This window comes from Coregonus clupeaformis, chromosome 23 (genome assembly GCF_020615455.1).
Source record: "Coregonus clupeaformis isolate EN_2021a chromosome 23, ASM2061545v1, whole genome shotgun sequence".
Taxonomy (NCBI): domain Eukaryota; kingdom Metazoa; phylum Chordata; class Actinopteri; order Salmoniformes; family Salmonidae; genus Coregonus; species Coregonus clupeaformis.
In genome coordinates, this window is record NC_059214.1 from 16,655,840 (window position 1) to 16,674,827 (window position 18,988).

Here is an 18,988-nt window from a genome sequence, read left to right on the forward strand (position 1 = left end):
CCTTAATGTTTTATCATTATTTCTTTACACCTGAAATGAAATGTAAACACTGTAGCTCAAGCAAGGAGTTTGGATTTATAGTGAGTGTCAGTTTACGTTTGCTCTGCCTTCTCTCTTGAACGCGGAACGAGGAAGAGCTCGGATTTGTTGTTTTGAAAGTGTATTGGGAAGATCTTAGTAGCTACCTAACTTTTTAGTTTGGATCCCGTGACATCAGATGCTGGGATTGCTAGTCTCTGTCCAGTGATCCTGCCAACCTAGGATGGGTCTGAGGAGCTATTTGGCGTTGCAGCTAGCCTAGCTGCTAGCTAGCTAGCTAGCAGCATATCAAGCTAGCGGAGTTTTCTTGAGGGCTTGAACGCAGCCCGCGACGCGGTTAGCCATTGTGGCTGGGACCGCAGATTGTTCCGGCTTTGTGGCTGTCTAGATCCCTGCTGTTTGTTGTTTCGAATCTTCCCTGTGACCTGCCCTGTCTGGAACTGCGAGGAGTAACAGCGTAACCTACGTTGCTAGCTACCATGACAAAGGCCAAAGCCGGCAGGAGTACCGTTGTCGAGGACAGTGGTGTCTCTCTATCACACGTGAATAATTTTTTTAAACGACAAAAATAGTTCTACAAGCAGTTGTTACAACAACAAGAAAATACCTTCAAGTGCTTTGTCCAAATACTGGTGGATTCGACTAATAAAATAATGGACGACCTGAGCAGAGAGGTCCAGGACCTAAAGAACAGTTTGCAGTTCTCCCAGGGTCAGCTCGATGAGTTGAAACAGGAAAATGGCACGATTACATCAATCTGTAAGTCATTGAGAGAGGACATCAGTTCTATGTGTGAATCCATGATAACAATGGGACAATCATGGCGTAACAACATGGTTGTGGACGGAATTGCAGAGTCTCCACATGAGACCTGGACGGAGTCTGAGGACAAAGTGAGGGAAATTATCTCTGAGAAATTGAAGATGAACCACAGGAAGATTGAGGTGGAGCGTGCCCACAGGACTGGAAAACCCACCACCGGCCCAGGTGACAGGCCCTGGCCGATAATGGTCAAGTTCCTGAGGTTCAAGAACAAGGTAGCTGTTCTGGAAAGAGCCAAGAACTTGAGAGGAACGTATACCTTTCTCAATTAGGACTATCCTGAAGCTGTGCGCCAGAAGAGGAAATAACTTATCCCAGCCATGAAAGCTGCCAGAGCGCGTGGGGACATTGCTTACATCCGCTTTGACAGGCTCATTGCCCACCCTCCCTCCCAGAAGCCTGGAAGGTATGAGAGAGCCAAGCCTATGGGTTCGTAGCTTCAACCCCGCAGCACACACACACACACACCAATTGATTAATGGACTGCTGAATGTATATATTTTCTTATCTTGCTTTGTTTGCTTTTTCATTATTATGTCTATCTCTGATATGCTACCCAGGAAAGGGCTGAAAATAGCCCATATTAATATATGTAGCCTTAGAAATAAGGTTAATGAAATCAATAACTTGCTAACATCATATAACATTAATATATTAGCCATTTCTGAGACTCACTTAGATAATTTATTTGATGATACAGCAATAGCAATACAAGAATATAACATCTATAGAAGAGACAGAAATGCTTATGGGGGAGGTGTAGCTGTATATATTCAGAGCCATATCCCTGTAATGCTTAGAGAAGATCTTATGTCAAGTGTTATTGAAGTGTTGTGGTTGCAGGTTCACTTGCCACATCTAAAGCCTTTTCTTTTGGGGTGTTGCTATAGGCCACCAAGTGCGAACAGTCAGTATCTAAATAATATGTGTGAAATGCTTGATAGTGTATGTAATGTAAACAGAGAGGTCTACTTTCTTGGGGACCTGAATATTGACTGGTTTTCATCAAGCTGTCCGCTCAAGAGGAAGCTTCTTACTGTAACCAGTGCCTGTAATCTGGTTCAGGTTATTAATCAACCTAGCAGGGTGTTTACAAACACTAGAGGAACAAGATCATCCACATGTATCAATCACATTTTTACTAATACAGTAGAACTTTGTTCTAAAGCTGTATCCGTACCCATTGGATGCAGTGATCACAATATAGTGGGTATATCCAGGAAAGCCAAAGTTCCAACAGCTGGGCCTAACTGTATAAGAGATCATACAAAAGATTTTGATGTGACTCATATGCGGATGATGTAAAAAATATTTGTTGGTCTGATGTGATTAATAAGGAGCATCCAGACGCTGCACTTTATTAATTTATGAAATGGCTTCTTCCAATTATTGATAAACATGCACCTGTTAGGAAACTGTTAGAACTGTTAAGGCTCCATGGATTGATGAGGAATTGAAAAACTGTATGGTTGAAAGAGATGGGGCAAAAGGAGTGGCTAATAAGTCTGGCTGCACATCTGAATGGTTGAGTTACTGCAAATTGAGAAATTATGTGACTAAACTCAACAAAAAGAAGAAGAAACTGTATTATGAAGCCAAGATCAATGATATAAAGAATGATGTAAAAAAAAACAGTACTTTAAATGAAATTATGGGAAGAAAGACGAATTCAACTCCATCTTTCATCGAATCAGATGGCTTATTCATCACAAAACCATTTGATGTTGCCAATTATTTTAATGACTACTTCATTGGCAAAGTGGGCAAACTTAGGCAGGAAATGCCAACAATGAACAGTGAGCCATCGTATTCAAGCATAAAAAAACAAATAATGAAAGAAAAGCATTGCAAGTTTGAATTTGGTAAAGTTAGTGTGGGAGAGGTGGAAAAATTATTGTTATCAATCAATAATGACAAACCTCCTGGCATTGACAACTTAGATGGAAAGCTACTGAGGATGGTAGCTGACACTATAGCCACTCCTATATGTCATATCTTTAATCTGAGCCTAGAGGAAAGTCTTTGTCCTCAGGCCTGGAGGGAAGCCAAAGTAATGTTGGAAAAAATGGTGTTTGACCAAATACAATGCTATTTCTCTGTAAACAAATTAACAGACTTTCAGCATGCTTATAGAGAAGGGCACTCAACATCTACTGCACTGACACAAATGACTGATGATTGGTTGAAAGAATTTGATATGAAGATTGTGGGAGCTGTACTGTTAGATTTCAGTTCAGCCTTTGATATTATTGACCATAACCTGTTGTTGAAAAACCGTATGTGTTATGGCTTTTCAACCTCTGCCATATCGTGGATTCAGAGATATCTATCTAATAGAACTCAAAGGGTTTTCTTTAATGGAAGCTTCTCTAATGTCAAACATGTAAAGTGTGGTGTACCGCAGGGCAGCTCTCTAGGACCTCTACTCTTTTCTATTTTGACCAATGACCTGCCACTGGCATTAAACAAAGCATGTGTGTCCATGTATGCTGATGATTCAACCATATACGCATCAGCAACCACAGCTAATGAAGTCACTGAAACCCTTAACAAAGAGTTGCAGTCTGTTTTGGAATGGGTGGCCACTAATAAACTGGTCCTGAACATCTCTAAAACTAAGAGCATTGTATTTGGTACAAATCATTCCCTAAGTTCTAGACCTCAGCTGAATCTGGTAATGAATGGTGTGGCTGTTGAACAAGTTGAGGAGACTAAATTACTTGGCGTTACCTTAGATTGTAAACTATCATGGTCAAAACATATAGATTCAATGGTTGTAAAGATGGGGAGAGGTCTGTCCGTAATAAAGAGATTTTTTGACACCACACTCCAAAAAGCAAGTTCTGCAGGCTCTAGTTTTGTCTAATCTTGATTATTGTCCAGTCGTGTGGTCCAGTGCTGCAAGGAAATACCTAGTTAAGCTGCAGCTGGCCCAAAACATAGCGGCACGTCTTAGATTTGTCACGCCCTGACTCTAGGACTCGTATTTGTTGAGTCAGGGTGTGTATTTTCTGTGTCGTGTTGTGCTATGTTTATTGTCTATGGTTAGATCTAGTATGTATAGATCTATGTTGGCCAGGGTGGTTCCCAATCAGAGGCAGCTGTTGCTAGTTGTCTCTGATTGGGGACCATACTTAGGTAGCCTGTTGGCACTAGTGGGATGTGGGATCTTGTTCCGTATAGGTTTGTTGTGTGTACCTTAAGACTTCACGTATCGTTTGTTTGTTGTTTTGTCGTGTGTTTATTCGTTTAATAAACATGTACGCTTATCATGCTGCGCCTTGGTTCGACCAGTCTTTAAACGATCGTGACAGAAGATCCAACCAAATGAGGACCAAGCAGCGTGTCCAGGAGCAGACAGCCTGGACGTGGGAGGAGATCCTGGACGGGAAGGGATCCTGGACTTGGGAGGAGATTCAGGCCGGAATGGATCGCTGTCCTTGGGAGGAGACAGTGGAGGCGCGCTATAGAGAGGAGCAGCGGCAACGCAGAAGGTGCCGGCCGAGGAGGAAGCCCGAGAGACAGCCCCAATAAAAATTTTTTGGGGGGGCTAAAAGGGTGGTTGGCGGAGCCTAGTGTTAGAGCAGAGCCAACTCCCCGTACTCATGCTAGGAAGCATGTGACTGGGCAGGCTCCGTGTTATGCGGAGCTACGTACTGTGCCGCGAGTGTTCCGGCACAGTCCTGTACGTCCTGTGCTAGCACCACGCACGTGTCGTGCGAAGATGGGCATTCAGCCAGGACGGGGTGTGCCGGCTCAACGCTCGTGGTCTCCAGTACGCCTCCTCGGTTCCGTATATCCTGCGCCGGTGCTACGTACTGTATCGCCAGTACGCGTGCACAGCCCCGTACGTCCTGTGCTAATGCCTCACACATAGTGTGGATGTAGGCATCCAGCCAGGACGGGTTGTGTCAGCTCTCCGCTCCAGACCTCCAGTCCACCTCCACAGTCCGGTACGGCCCGTTCCTGCTCCCCGCACCAAGCCAGTGGTGCGCGTCGCCAGCCCGGCCCGGCCCGTTCCTGCTCCCCGCACCAAGCCAGTGGTGCGCGTCGCCAGCCCGGCCCGGCCCGTTCCTGCTCCCCGCACCAAGCCAGTGGTGCGCGTCGCCAGCCCGGCCCGGCCCGTTCCTGCTCCCCGCACCAAGCCAGTGGTGCGCGTCGCCAGCCCGGCCCGGCCCGTTCCTGCTCCCCGCACCAAGCCAGTGGTGCGGCGCGCCAGCCCGGCCCGTTCCTGCTCCCCGCACCAAGCCAGTGGTGCGCGTCGCCAGCCCGGCCCGGCCCGTTCCTGCCCCTCGCACCAAGCCAGTGGTGCGCGTCGCCAGCCCGGCCCGGCCCGTTCCTGCCCCTCGCACCAAGCCAGTGGTGCGCATCGCCAGCCCGGTCCGGCCCGTTCCTGCCCGTTCCTGCCCCTCGCACCAAGCCAGTGGTGCGCGTGTCGCCAGCCCGGTCCGGCCCGTTCCAGCTCCTCGCACCAAGCCAGTGGTGCGCGTCGCCAGCCCGGTCCGGCCCGGCCCTTTCCTGCCCCTCGCACTAAGCCAGTGGTGCGCGGCGCCAGCTCGGTCCGGCCCGTTCCTTTCCCTCGCACCAAGCCAGTGGTGCGCGTCGCCAGCCCGGTCCGGCCCGTTCCTGTCCCTCGCACCAAGCCAGTGGTGCGCGTCGCCAGCCCGGCCCGGTCTGTTCCTGCTCCCCACACCAGGCCAGTGGTGCGCGTCGCCAGTCCGGTACGTCCCGTTCCTGCTCCCCGCACCAGGCCAGTGGTGCGCGTCGCCAGTCCGGTACGTCCCGTTCCTGCTCCCCGCACCAAGACAGTGGTGCGCGTCGTCAGCCCGGTCCGGCCCGTTCCTGTCCCTCGCATCAAGCCAGTGGTGCGTGTGTCCAGTACGGCACGGCCCGTGGCTGTCCACTCCGGAGCCAGAGCAATCCGCTTCACCGGGGTCCAGTCCAGCTCCGGTCAGCGGATCCACTCCGGAGCCAGAGCAGTCCGCTCCACCGGTGCCCAGTTCAGCTCCGGTCAGCTGCTCCACTCCGGAGCCAGAGCAATCCGCTCCACCGGGGTCCAGTCCAGATCCGGTCAGCGGCTCCAGTCCAGAGCCTGAGCAGTTCGCTCCACCGTCGTCGGGTCCAGCTCCAGTCAGCGGTTCCAGTCCAGACCCAGACGTCAGCCCCTCTCCAGGTTCGGTGTCTCCCACACCAGGTTCCAGACAGGACTTGGTACGTCGTGGGAGGAAGGAGAGGGGAAGCAGCGCGCCGAGGTCCAGACCAGACCAGGGGCGCAACAGGGAGGTGGCGAGTGCATGGAGCCCCAGACCGAGGGTGATTGACCGTCATCTTGAACTTCTTCCATTTTCTAATAATTGCGCCAACAGTTGTTGCCTTCTCACCAAGCTGCTTGCCTATTGTCCTGTAGCCCATCCCAGCCTTGTGCAGGTCTACAATTTTATCCCTGATATCCTTACACAGCTCTCTGGTCTTGGCCATTGTGGAGAGGTTGGTGTCTGTTTGAGTGTGTGGACAGGTGTCTTTTATACAGGTAACGAGTTCAAACAGGTGCAGTTAATACAGGTAATGAGTGGAGAACAGGAGGGCTTCTTAAAGAAAAACTAACAGGTCTGTGAGAGCCGGAATTCTTACTGGTTGGTAGGTGATCAAATACTTATGTCATGCAATAAAATGCAAATGAATTACTTAAAAATCATACAATGTGATTTTCTAGATTTTTGTTTTAGATTCCGTTTCCCACAGTTGAAGTGTACCTATGATAAAAATTACAGACCTCTACATGCTTTGTAAGTAGGAAAACCTGCAAAATCGGCAGTGTATCAAATACTTGTTCTCCCCACTGTATATATACACTATGCATTCCAGTCTCTCTTGGCTAAGAGTTGAGGAAAGACTGACAGCATCACTTCTTCTTTTTATAAGAAAATCCCAAATTGTTTGCATAGTCAACTTACACACAGCTCTGACACTCACACTTACCCCACCAGACATTCCACCAGGGGTCTTTTCACAGTCCTTAAATCCAGAACAAATTCAAGAAAGCGTACAGTATTATATAGAGCCATTTATGCATGGAACTCCGTTCCATCTCATTTGCTCAAATAAACAGCAAACCTGGTTTAAAAAAACAGATAAAGCAACACCTCACGGCACAACGCCTCTCCCCTATTTCACCTAGATAGTTTCTGTGTATGTATTGATATGTAGGCTACGTGTGCCTTTAAAATGTTTTTATGTAGTTCTGTCCTTGAGCTGTTCTTGTCTATTAATGTTCTGTATTATGTCATGTTTCATGTGGACCCCAGGAAGAGTAGCTGCTGCTCTTGCATCAGCTAATGGGAATCCTAATAAAATACCAAAATACCTTCATTTGACTTTTCATTGTACTGTGTATCTAAAACCAATGAAAGCCTATATAAAAACACTAGAAGGTGTTTCATAACAAGAATCACACTTACACTTCAGACACAGAGATAAGTTCTTTCTTAATGTAGCCAGCCTCAGACTCACTCTCCATCTCCATTGGCTCAGCAGCTGGGAAGGTCAGTTATACACGTTGAGGGGTCATAATCAGAACCAAGACATTACCAGTGGCCAGTATTTCAATGGGGAAAATGGTGTGGCACAACAAACATATGAAAGGTATGCTACAGTATGCAGTGAATATTGTGGATAAATAGCTTTGACTGGAATTGAAGTCCACAACACCATTTGTACCTTTTCAACTACTCAATCTTTCCTCAAAATACATACATTTCGGCTGTAGTAGAGAGTTAGTTACCTTCTGTGGGGCGGGTGTAGTAGCGTGCTAAGGCGCTGTCTTTGGGGATGCTTGGGTAGAGGTAGACGAGAGGGTTCTCAGGGATGTTCTCGGCAGCCATCACCTTGTAATTGTGGAGGATGTCAGCGAAGGAGACGGCGGCCAGCTCCTTCTTAGTGTAGGGCTCCACCGTTCGGAAATGGACGTCTGTATGTTCATAGTTATACATAAATGAACACACAGAATGTGATATGAGGATGTGTTCTCATTCAGATTACCTGGTAAAATAATACAAACTGAAACCCATATACAAGAAGAGACAGACGGACACATATTCATAATGTGTATGTTACAGAATAGCTACAAACACACACACACACACACACACACCGTCATTGGAGTGCTCTACCCAGGTAAAGGTGATGGCTCCCTCCCGGCTGCTCTCGCTGAAGCGCAGCAGGAAAGTCCCAGGCTTCTTGTCCTTCAGCAGGGCCTTCTCTCTCTCCTTACTGACAAAGCCCATGATGCACCTACCTCCCAGAGAGATTCAATGGATTATAGCACAATAAAGTATCTTTTCACAAATACAATGTAGACCTAAGGCTTCAGAAAGGCATACTGAAATAATGTGAGTTTGATTGGTGTGTTGGTGAGGTATTCTAGACATATTCAGACTAACTGTGTGAATCGAAGCTCTTACCCATCATTCCACAGACACAGCAGGTGTCTCTTGATCAGGTCCAGGATTCCCTCGATCCACAGCCAGAAGGGAAAGCTCTTTCCATTCACATTCTGCTCAGGCAAAGACACACTCACTACACAGCTCATAGTAAACACAAAGGGGTTGGCTAAAACAACTTAAAGTGTGATGCTCACCTTGCAGAACTTGGTCCAGGGGATGAGCCCATTAGGATTTCCTGCTGCCTCTCGACCTGTCACAGGAGGGTCCTAGTATTATTGGTTCACTTTATTGGTTCACTTCAATGGAATGACCTTAGCTTACACTTATGAGCATTACATGACATACAGTACCAGTCAAAGGTTTGGACACACCTACTCATTCAAGGGTTTTTCTTTATTTTTACTATTTTCTACATTGTAGAATAATAGTGAAGACATCAAAACTATGAAATAACACATATGGAATCATGAAGTAACCAAAAAAGTATCAAAATATATTTGAGATTCTTCAATGTTAACTAATTAACTTTTAACAAGGCATACCTGTTAATTGAAATGCATTTCAGGTGACTACCTGATGAAGCTGGTTGAGAGAATGCCAAGAGTGTGCAAAGCTGTCATCAAGGCAAATGGTGGCTACTTTGAAGAATCTAAAATCTAAAATATGTTTTGATTTGTTTAACACTTTTTGGGTTACTACATGATTCCATATGTGTTATTTCATAGTTTGATGTCTTCACTATTATTCTACAATGTAGAAAATAGTAAAAATAAAGAAAAACCCTTGAATGAGTAGGTGTGTTCAAACTTTTGACTGGTACTGTATGTCATAAGCTGTTTACATTTACATCGACTCTGCTGTCCTAGCTGTAGGGGGAAGCTGGTTCCACCATTGGGGTTCCAGGACAGAGAAGAGCTTTGACTGGGCTGAGCGGGAGCTGCCCTCCCGTAGGGATGGGAGGGCCAAGAGACCAGAGGTGGCAGAACGGAGTGCTCGAGTTGGGGTGTAGGGTTTGAGAATAGCCTGAAGGTAAGGAGGGTAGTTCCTCTTGCTGCTCCTAAGGCACCATGGTCTTGTAGTGGATACGAGTTTTGACTGGAAGGCAGTGGAGTGTGCGGAGGAGCGGGGTGACATTGGAGAACTTGGGAAGGTTGAAAACCAGGCGGGCTGCAGTGTTCTAGATAAGATGCAGGGGTTTGATGGCAGCAGATGACAATTGCCTGGATTAGGTTGCTATTGAGGTGGTGGGCCAACATCCAAGCGGAGATATCTGCCAGGCACGCAGAGATGCGTGTCGCCACCTGGGTGTCAGAAGGGGGGAAGGAGAAAAGTAGTTGAGTGTCATCCGCATAGCAATGATAGGAGAGACCATGTGAGGATATGACGGAGCCGAGTGACTTGGTGTATAGAGAGAAGAGGAGAGGGCCTAGAACCGAGCCCTGGGGGACACCAGTAGTGAGAGTACATGATGCAGACACAGATCCTCTCTATGTCTCCTGGTAGGTGCGGCCTGCCAGGTAGGATGCAATCCAATAGTGTGCAGAGCCTGAGACGCCCAGCCCTGAGAGGGTGGAGAGGAGGATCTGATGGTTCACGGTGTCGAAGACAGCGGATAGATCTAGGAGGATGAGAACAGAGGAGAGAGAGTCAGCTTTGCCAGTGCGGAGAGCCTCTGTCACAAAGAGAAGAGCAGTCTCGGTTGAGTGACCCGTCTTGAAGCCTGACTGGTTAGGGTCATGAAGATCGTTCTGAGAGAGTTGATCAGAGACAGCACACTCAAGTGTTTTGGAAAGAAAAGAAAGAAGGGATACCAGTATATGGTGAATAGATCTTAAGCAACAATTGTATTGTTAGCCTTTATCTAAGATGAGTTAGCCAAATCAATTGGCTACCTAAACTCATTTGCCGGACATGAGTGTCAAGAAAAACTATTGGCCACCTCACCTATGTATGTCTAACAACTAGCGCTCCTTTAAATCACAGTTGGCTTTGCTGTGGCTGTGTCGTTGCACAAAACCACTCCTAGTCACAATAAGAACTCCCTCTCCCAGACTCACCCAGGAGCTTGCCTCCCAGCATGCTCAGCTGCTCGTCGTTGAGGCCTCGCTTGGTTACGGAGGAGAACTGCCAGCTCAGCACCTTCAACAACTGGCTCCAGGTGGCCTCGGGAGGGCTCAGGAAGAACGACAGATTCTGAGGAGGAGGAAAGAGAGGGACAGAGATGATTAGCTGAGCTGGGGTGGAACAAACGCCTGCACATCCAGTAGCTCTTCAGAAATTGGTAGCCCATGGATCACATGACGGAATATATTTTGTGAGGTGAGAGGGGTTGGGTACCTTGGGCTCACTGGTCAACATGTTGTACCACATGACTGAGGCCCAGGCACAGGGCAGCTGGCTAATGTTGGAGATGACCACAATGGGCAGGGATGTCGTCTGGACACACACACAAGTGCACATCAGTACAGACAGTAAGGTACCATGGTATGTACTACTCAGAAACATTGCTCCTATGACTGTATAGCACGTTTATTGAAAGCTCCACAAACTAAACTGTTGTTCTCACCTCCAGGTTGACCTGGAGTCCTGGCTGACAGAGTTGTGTCTCAAAGCTGATGGAGTGGAGCTCCTCTGTCACTATGAGAGGACCCTGAGTGGACACACACACAGTTAGGTTTTCTATTGACATCGATGATATGCTAATGCAGACTGTGGTTTAGCATAGATACAGCATTACCACACGCATAATGATACAAATTAAAATAATTGTTACATTTCCTTACGTCGTTTGTTCTGTTGCCTGTAGCCTTCAGCTCCTTTGGTTGCTGGGGAAGAAAATAATTGTAGTTGAGATGCCACCTGCAGCACATGAATATTGGTATGACATATACAGTATACCGTACACTGAGTGTACAAAACATTAAGAACACCGGCTCTTTCCATGACATAGACTGACCTGGTGAATCCAGGTGAAAGCTATGATCCCTTATTGATGTCACTTGTTAAAATCCACTTCAATCAGTGTAGATGAAGGAGAGGAGACAGGTTAAAGATTTATTTTTAAGCCTTGAGACAATTGAGCCATGGATTATGTATGTGTGCCATTCAGAGGGTGAATGGGCAAGACAAAAGTTTTAAGTGCCTTTGAACAGAATATGGTAGTAGGTGCCAGGTATACCGGTTTGTGTCAAGAACTGCAACGCTGCTGGATTTTTCACGCTCAACAGTTTCTCGTGTATCAAGAATGGTCCACCACCCAAAGGACATCCAGCCAACTTGACACAACTGTGGGAAGCATTGGAGTCAACATGGGCCACCATCCCTGTGGAACGCTTTCGACACCCTGTAGAGTCCATGCCCCAATGAATGGAGTCTATTCTGAGGGCAAAAGGGTGGGGGGTGGGGTGCAACTCTATAGTAGGAAGGTGTTCTTAATATTTTGTACATATTGCTGTGACCGGTGGTAGGTACAGAATTAGGGGACCCAAACCCGAGTCGCCCAAGGCAAGAATGCTTACCACAACCCACTCTCTTAGGAGAGTTCGTAACAGACTAACGACCACTACAGTTTGGCCAGACAACAGCATCTGGATTATGGAGCACCCTGCCAACCAGTGTGAGAGAGTACAGTACCTTTCCTAGCGTCAAGGCAAACCTGAAAAAGTGGCTAAAGGCAAACCAGTCATGTGAACATTAAGACATTCCAACTCTTAAGATGACAGATACTGTAAGACCAAGGGACATTTAAACTGTAATGTAATATTATCATTATATTGTCTATTGTTGGATATTTAGATTGTTATATATACTGTATATATTAATAGTGTGTTATATTGTAGCATTGTAATGACGCATTGATGTTGATTGTTTTCTGCCCAGGGACTACAGATGAAAACGAGCTTTCTAGCAGAATCTGGTGAAAATGGCATGGTTGTACAAATAAAAAAATACAGTATATGACACAACAACATTGTATCTTGTGTCAATTCATACCAGGTGTCTGAATTCTGCTGCCAAGCTTCCATTGGACTCCTCCATGTTCATAACCTTAGTATTAGTTCCTAAGATGTTGAATTTCCGGAACCTGGAAAATGACATCAATTTAGAGGAAATGTAATCACTGCTAGGCTTTTTCAGGTATAGGTTTTAAAATGAAGAGAAAATGAATTCTTACCCTCTCACTGAATTCCTCTCAGTGACGTCCCTAAAGAAAGACAACACACATCAGTGACTCAAGCTTTGACTCTTGTCATTGATCAAATATAATGAAATATGTTGAATATAAGAATAGTAGTATCATTTCTGTTTATCTCTATTACTCTATTATAGATATGCTGCTTATGAAAGGGGTCATGAATTACATTTGAAAAATTACTTCTGAACGCGCGGTGTCATCTTAATAAGGGGCCTTCAAGGTAAAAGGTTACAGAATCAAGTATACTCTCAGGGCAGTTCACTTCTATTATACACACTCATTCACTTACTTGTCAAACAGAGCTTTGACTTTGAGCTGGTAGTTGAATTCCTGAAGCTTCACCAGCAGTCTGGGGACAACATTGACACAAGATTGTTAAAATAAGGTTGTTTAGGTTGGCAGGCTTTTGCTCCAGCCCTGCTATAACCCAGCTGATTCTACTAACTAATCACTATACAGTATTGCACATTGAGTTTGGAGTGTGTGTGGCACTGGCTCCCCCACCTGATTTTGACAGTGAACTGCACCCCAGTCTTCAGCACCAGAGGTCTTTGGGGTTGAGTGGGCATACAGGGCTGTCTCTCCACCACCATAGAACTGAAAGACAGACACCACAGAAACATACTCTCAATCATCTGATAGTCACACTCCTATGACACTCCACTAAAGCCTAGTCTAGACATTAACTCTGGGAGCTAACTCAAGTCTTCTGGGATGTATTAGGAACCAAACAGAAGCAAACGGAACGAAACAGGGAGGGACCTACCTGAATTTGTCCAACAGAAACTCTAGTTTTTACTGCAAAACATTTTCTGTTTGTAACGGTTTGGACTAATGATCACACCCCAGGTCTCAGGCAAGGTTACCTTCCATGCGAGCGTAGTTCACTGAACCAACTCTGCTACATAATAATGATAGATAATAATGCCACTTAGCAGACACTTTTGTCCAAAGAAACGTACTAAACATGTATGCACTCACTGTACTGTATGTGTATTAGGGTTTAATATTTATTCTGTCTGGAAGAAGTCCTTTTTTTACATGTTTAAAATGTTATTTTCCATGCTGCAGGTCTAGGTTAATGTTAGCACAGTGTATTGCTAGCAGAGGCAAGTGCATAGTCGAAATAGCTAAGAGATGGGGCGGCATTGTCATGGGGCGGCAGAAAAGGATTTGAGACTGACGTCGGAGCGGGAAAACAACGTGATAAAAGGGAGGAATATACAGTGAGTAAAGGAAAGGACATTTATTCAACTGTGAAGACAAACTTTAGAATAAATGTGCTAAATGAGCATGATAGCAGATAACCATAGACTTCCAGTCATTCCGCTAACGCTAGTTAGCACAGGCTCGCGAAACTACCTCCAACTTCCTTCATACTGGACATAGAGACATAAAAATGGTATCGACAAGTTAATCTGACTCTGGGGAAGTAGACAAAGGGCATCATTGCCAAAATCCCAATGTATCCCTTTAAGGATGGTGGAATCAGGATATGTGGAGACTTCAAAGTCACAGTTAACCCTGTGTTGTCTGCTGAGCAGTATCCGCTACCACACATTGACAACCTTTTCGCAGGTTTAGCTGGAGGTCAAAAGTTCAGCAAGATCGACTTCTGCGAAGCCTACTTGAAGAGGCACGTGGATGAAAAGTCAAACGAGCTGCTAGTCGTTGTGACACTAAAGGGGGTCTTCAGGTACTGTCATCTACCGTTTGGAATCACAAGTGTGCCAGCACTGTTCCAGAGGGCGATGGACCAAATCTTGAGTGGATTGCCAGGAGTACAATGCTACCTGGATTACATCCTCGTTACTGGGAAAGACGAAGAGGACTACCTCCAGAACTTGGATGCAACCTTGCAGAGATTGAAGGACTACGGCCTGTGAGTTCGTACGGACAAATGTGCATTCTTCCAATCATCAGTTGATTACGTTGGACACGTCATCGACGCCACGGGCCTTCACAAATATCCATCCAAGGTCAAGGCTATTTTGGACACCCCAGCTCCTAAGAACGTGAGCCAACTACGTTTTTTCCTGGGGTTGATGAATTACTACGGACACTTTATTCCAAGCTTAGCAACAAAGCTGAAACCTCTGCATCAGTTGTTTTGTCAGGACAAAACATGGAAATGGACAGAACAATGCGAGGAAGCATTCATGAAAACACTATTGAAATCTGAAGCACTGACACACTTCGACCCGTCATTGCCCATCCAACTAGCTTGTGAGGCTAAACCAATTTGGTGTGGGAGCAGTCGTGTCCCATATCATGCCTTCAGGTGAAGAGAAGCAGATTGCTATCGCATTGAGGACATTGAACAAAGCAGAAAGTAACTACGCACAGATAGAACGAGAAGCCCTAGGCATAGATTTTGGAGTGCGTAAATTTCACCAGTATCTGTACAGGAGGAAGTTCACCCTTCTTACAGATCATTGTTCGCTGACGAACATCATTGGACAGCATTCTGGGATTCCATCACTTGCTGCAAGCAGAATGCAAACGTGGGCTTTGTTAATGTCAGCACACACCTACGACATCAAGTATCGCAAGTCAGAACTGCATTGCAACGCAGATGGACTTTCCAGGTTGCCACTACCTGTGGTCAAGCTGGAGTCACCCAAGTGGACATCTTCCACTTCAGGCAAGTGGAAAATGCACCAGTCACTTCAACACAAGTGCGAAGAAACACCAGAAATGACCCGGTGTTATCTGAAGTAATGGACATTGCCATCAAAAGTAAAGCCGCAGGAGATGCTCCAGAACTGAAACCTTACCTTTCCAGGAGAACTGAGCTGTCAATACATCTGGTTGTCTGCTGTGGGGGAGGAGAGTTATCATTCCGCCTTCACTGAGGAAACCAGTGTTGCAACAGCTACACTCAGGTCATTGTGGAATGGTTTGCATGAAGGAAATCGCACAAAGCTACTTCTGGTGGCATTTTTGGATGGAAGCATTGAGGAGAAAGCAAAAACATGCTCCTCATGTCAGAAGGTTTGCAATGTACCTCAACTTCTTCATCCGTGGGATTGGCCGAAGGAAGCATGGCAACACATACACGTTGACTTCGCAGGTCCATTCGAAGACAAAATGTTTCTCATGGTCTTTGATGCTCATAGCAAGTGACCAGAGTTGCCATCATGAGGTCTACTACTGCTGAGAAGAGTGCTTAGTCAGTTCGGATCACCACTCCAACTCATTAGCGACAACGGACCGCAGCTAGTGTCCTAAGAAATGACTACGTTCCTACAGGTGAATGGTGTACAGCATATCAGGTCCACCCCGTACCATCCATCTAACAATGGGCTGGCAGAGAGGTTCGTACAGACCATGAAACATGCCTTAAAAGTGTCTCAAGGTCAAGGGACACTGCAACAATGTTTGAACAGCTTACTGCTATCCTACAGGAACACGACTCACGCAACCACCAAGGCTTCGCCTGCATCGCTACTCAAGAAGAGAGAGTTATGCACAAGCTTCAACCTACTCAAACCTCTGAACGCAAAGGAGATGCGAACGCGATGTCAACAGGACAGTCAAGTCAAACGTTGTGAACTGAGAGCAAAGAACAGAGCTTTTAACCCTGGATAAACTATCTTAGCTAAGAACTACCTCAACGGGCCAAAGTGGGTTCCTGCTACAGTCATTGCTCCAACTGGTCCTGTGTCCTACACTGTCCAGACTGCAGATGATGTCATCTGGAAAAGGCACACATATCAGTTACTGTTGAGTAAAGCCACACCGACAGAACCACCAGTCGTGAGTGGTCTAGAACTGTTACTGGGTGACACCCTGACCCAGTAGTCGTCACCTAGGGCCTCACAGTCACCTTCTCGGGACTGTTGTTCATAATGGGGACAATTTAAGTAAGAAAGTATATAGGTTGTATGTTGGGAGCTTTTGGGAAAGAGCACATTTAGAAAGATATGGCATATAGAAGCAAACCAGATGGACATCATGAAAATGATCGGAGAGGTTGAGAGTAGAAGAAGTTCAGGAGCAAAAACAAATAAAATAGAATTATTGTAAAATTGACTGTGTCCATAAGGTGTAGATAGTAAGTATAGGCTGGAAGTAGAGGCCTGGGCATTGTTGTTCACTAATTTACCCCAAGTAGGGAAAGGATGGCGGGGTTGAAAAATAATAAAGGGGAGTATATATATAAAAAAAACATGGGGGATTGGAAGTGATGCAGACAATTACATTGATAGATTGTAACTTATATCTGCAATATTAAGCTGATCTAACCCCAGAAAGAAAAAAAAAAGAAAAGAAAAAAAATTAATAATAATAATAATAATTTAAGTAAGAAAGGAGGAGATGTGGTGTATTGGGGTTGTGCAACAGAGCATCATGGGAGTTGCATGTGTTGAGACTGAACACGTTCTAGATAAATGTTTTAACAGATTCCTGTCTCCAGTCTCATCATTATTGAATTGTTATAAAGACGTGGTTATGAAGCCCAGGAGACAGAACAAATATGATGAGGTTATTAGCCTACAGCCTAGTGAAAATGTAATTCGTTTTAGATGTCAGCCAGCTTGTTGGCCCTTTTCTATCCCCTGCACCTGGCTATCGGGGGATTTCAGAAGGTTGTGGTATTGTGGTGACTTTGTCAAAGGGAACAACTTATCTGATTCTCCGCTAAACAAACAGACAAGCAAGTAGGCCTAGTAGTGGAGATTCAGCAACATGGATAGCACCCGTGCACTCTTTTTGTTATTGTAACATTATGGATCAATGTTGCAAATGTCTATTTCCTCGAGCACGTTTGTGAACACAATGTACCAGACATTTTGGTAACAGTGAGTGGCTCCTGTTTATATTGTGAGACTCTGCCAGTGCCACAAAGATAGTTTGAAGATTTGTGAATGTGAGATGGAGATTGCCTTCAGGAACTGCGTCAAGAGGTTGCGTGTAGCCTACACATGATAGTCAGCAATGCAATTTATAGAAGTTATGTTTTCTATTGGGGACTTTACATTGAGTTTGCAAAATATGGTAGGCTGCTAGCGATGTGAGGACTTGTCTAATGTAGGCTATGAATGAAGCCAGATATTGATATGTCCTGTTCATTCATGCAGGTATTCGCAAAGCATATTTAGTATTTTTGCATTAGTGCTGCATAAAATGTGTATATTATCGGTCCACAGGACCCATCAATATTTTTCTCGGGAATCGGGAAGGAGCTTGGTCGGGAAGTCCCGGTATACTGATTAAACCCTAATGTGTATGTGATTGCTACAACATTTTACATTTCATTTTCGTCATTTAGCAGACGCTCTTATCCAGAGCGACTTACAAATTGGTGCATTCACCTTATGTTTCCAGTGGGACAACCACTTTACAATATTTTTAATTTTTAAAATGTTTTCTTCTTCTTTGGGGTGGGGTAAGGGGGGGTAGAATGATTACTTTATCCTATCCCAGGTATTCCTTAAAGAGGTGGGGTTTCAAGTGTCTCCAGAAGGTGGTGAGTGACTCCGCTGTTCTGGTGTCGTGAGGGAGCTTGTTCCACCATTGGGGTGCCAGAGCAGCGAACAGTTTTGACTGGGCTGAGCGGGAACTGTGCTTCCGCAGAGGTAGGGGGGCCAGCAGGCCAGAGGTGGATGAACGCAATGCCCTCGTTTGGGTGTAGAGACTGATCAGAGCCTGAAGGTACGGAGGTGCCGTTCCCCTCACAGCTCCGTAGGCAAGCACCATGGTCTTGTAGCAGATGCGAGTTTCAACTGGAAGCCAGTGGAGTGTGCGGAGGAGCGGGGTGACGTGAGAGAACTTGGGAAGGTTTAATGGCACAGGCAGGGAGCCCAGCCAACAGCGAGTTGCAGTAATCCAGACGGGAGATGACAAGTGCCTGGATTAGGACCTGTGCCGCTTCCTGTGTAAGGCAGGGTCGTACTCTGCGAATGTTGTAGAGCATGAACCTACAGGATCGGGTCACCACCTTGATGTTAGCGGAGAACGACAGGGTGTTGTCCAGGGTCACGCCAAGGTTCTTTGCACTCTGGGAAGAGGACACAATGGAGTTGTCAACCATGATGGCGAGATCATGGAACAGGCAGTCCTTCCCCGGGAGGAAGAGCAGCTCCGTCTTGCCGAGGTTCAGCTTGAGGTGGTGATCCGTCATCCACACTGACATGCAGGGATGCGATTCGCCACCTGGTTATCAGAAGGGGGAAAAGAGAAGAATAATTGTGTGTCGTCTGCGTAGCAATGATAGGAGAGGCCATGTGAGGATATGACAGAGCCAAGTGACTTGGTGTATAGCGAGAATAGGAGAGGGCCTAGAACTGAGCCCTGGGGGACACCAGTGGTGAGAGCACGTGGTGCGGAGACAGATTCTCGCCATGCCACCTGGTAGGAGCGACCTGTCAGGTATGACGCAATCCAAGAGTGAGTCGCGCCGGAGATGCCCAACTCAATTTGCCCAATTTGGAGAGGGTGGAGAGGAGGATCTGATGGTTCACAGTATCAAAGGCAGCAGATAGGG

General features: G+C 46.1%; 1 protein-coding gene across 3 annotated transcripts in view; it reads right to left on the reverse strand.

Annotated features, from left to right (window-relative positions):
* Nucleotides 1-18,988, reverse strand: part of LOC121536664 (signal transducer and activator of transcription 1-alpha/beta) — a 32,377-nt gene that overhangs the window by 787 nt on the left and 12,602 nt on the right. For 2 of the 3 annotated variants that reach the window (XM_041844078.2, XM_045206549.1), the window contains 14 exons: nt 13,003-13,095; nt 12,788-12,847; nt 12,478-12,507; nt 12,297-12,387; nt 11,087-11,128; nt 10,870-10,953; nt 10,641-10,739; nt 10,361-10,496; nt 8,498-8,553; nt 8,322-8,413; nt 8,012-8,151; nt 7,643-7,828; nt 7,320-7,395; nt 6,841-6,876 (listed from right to left, as the gene is read on the reverse strand). In XM_041844078.2, the coding sequence (XP_041700012.1) occupies nt 6,841-6,876; nt 7,320-7,395; nt 7,643-7,828; nt 8,012-8,151; nt 8,322-8,413; nt 8,498-8,553; nt 10,361-10,496; nt 10,641-10,739; nt 10,870-10,953; nt 11,087-11,128; nt 12,297-12,387; nt 12,478-12,507; nt 12,788-12,847; nt 13,003-13,095 (1,221 nt within the window). The remainder of the gene's footprint in view (nt 1-6,840; nt 6,877-7,319; nt 7,396-7,642; nt 7,829-8,011; nt 8,152-8,321; nt 8,414-8,497; nt 8,554-10,360; nt 10,497-10,640; nt 10,740-10,869; nt 10,954-11,086; nt 11,129-12,296; nt 12,388-12,477; nt 12,508-12,787; nt 12,848-13,002; nt 13,096-18,988) is intronic. The other variant, XM_041844079.2, reaches the window with a different exon arrangement.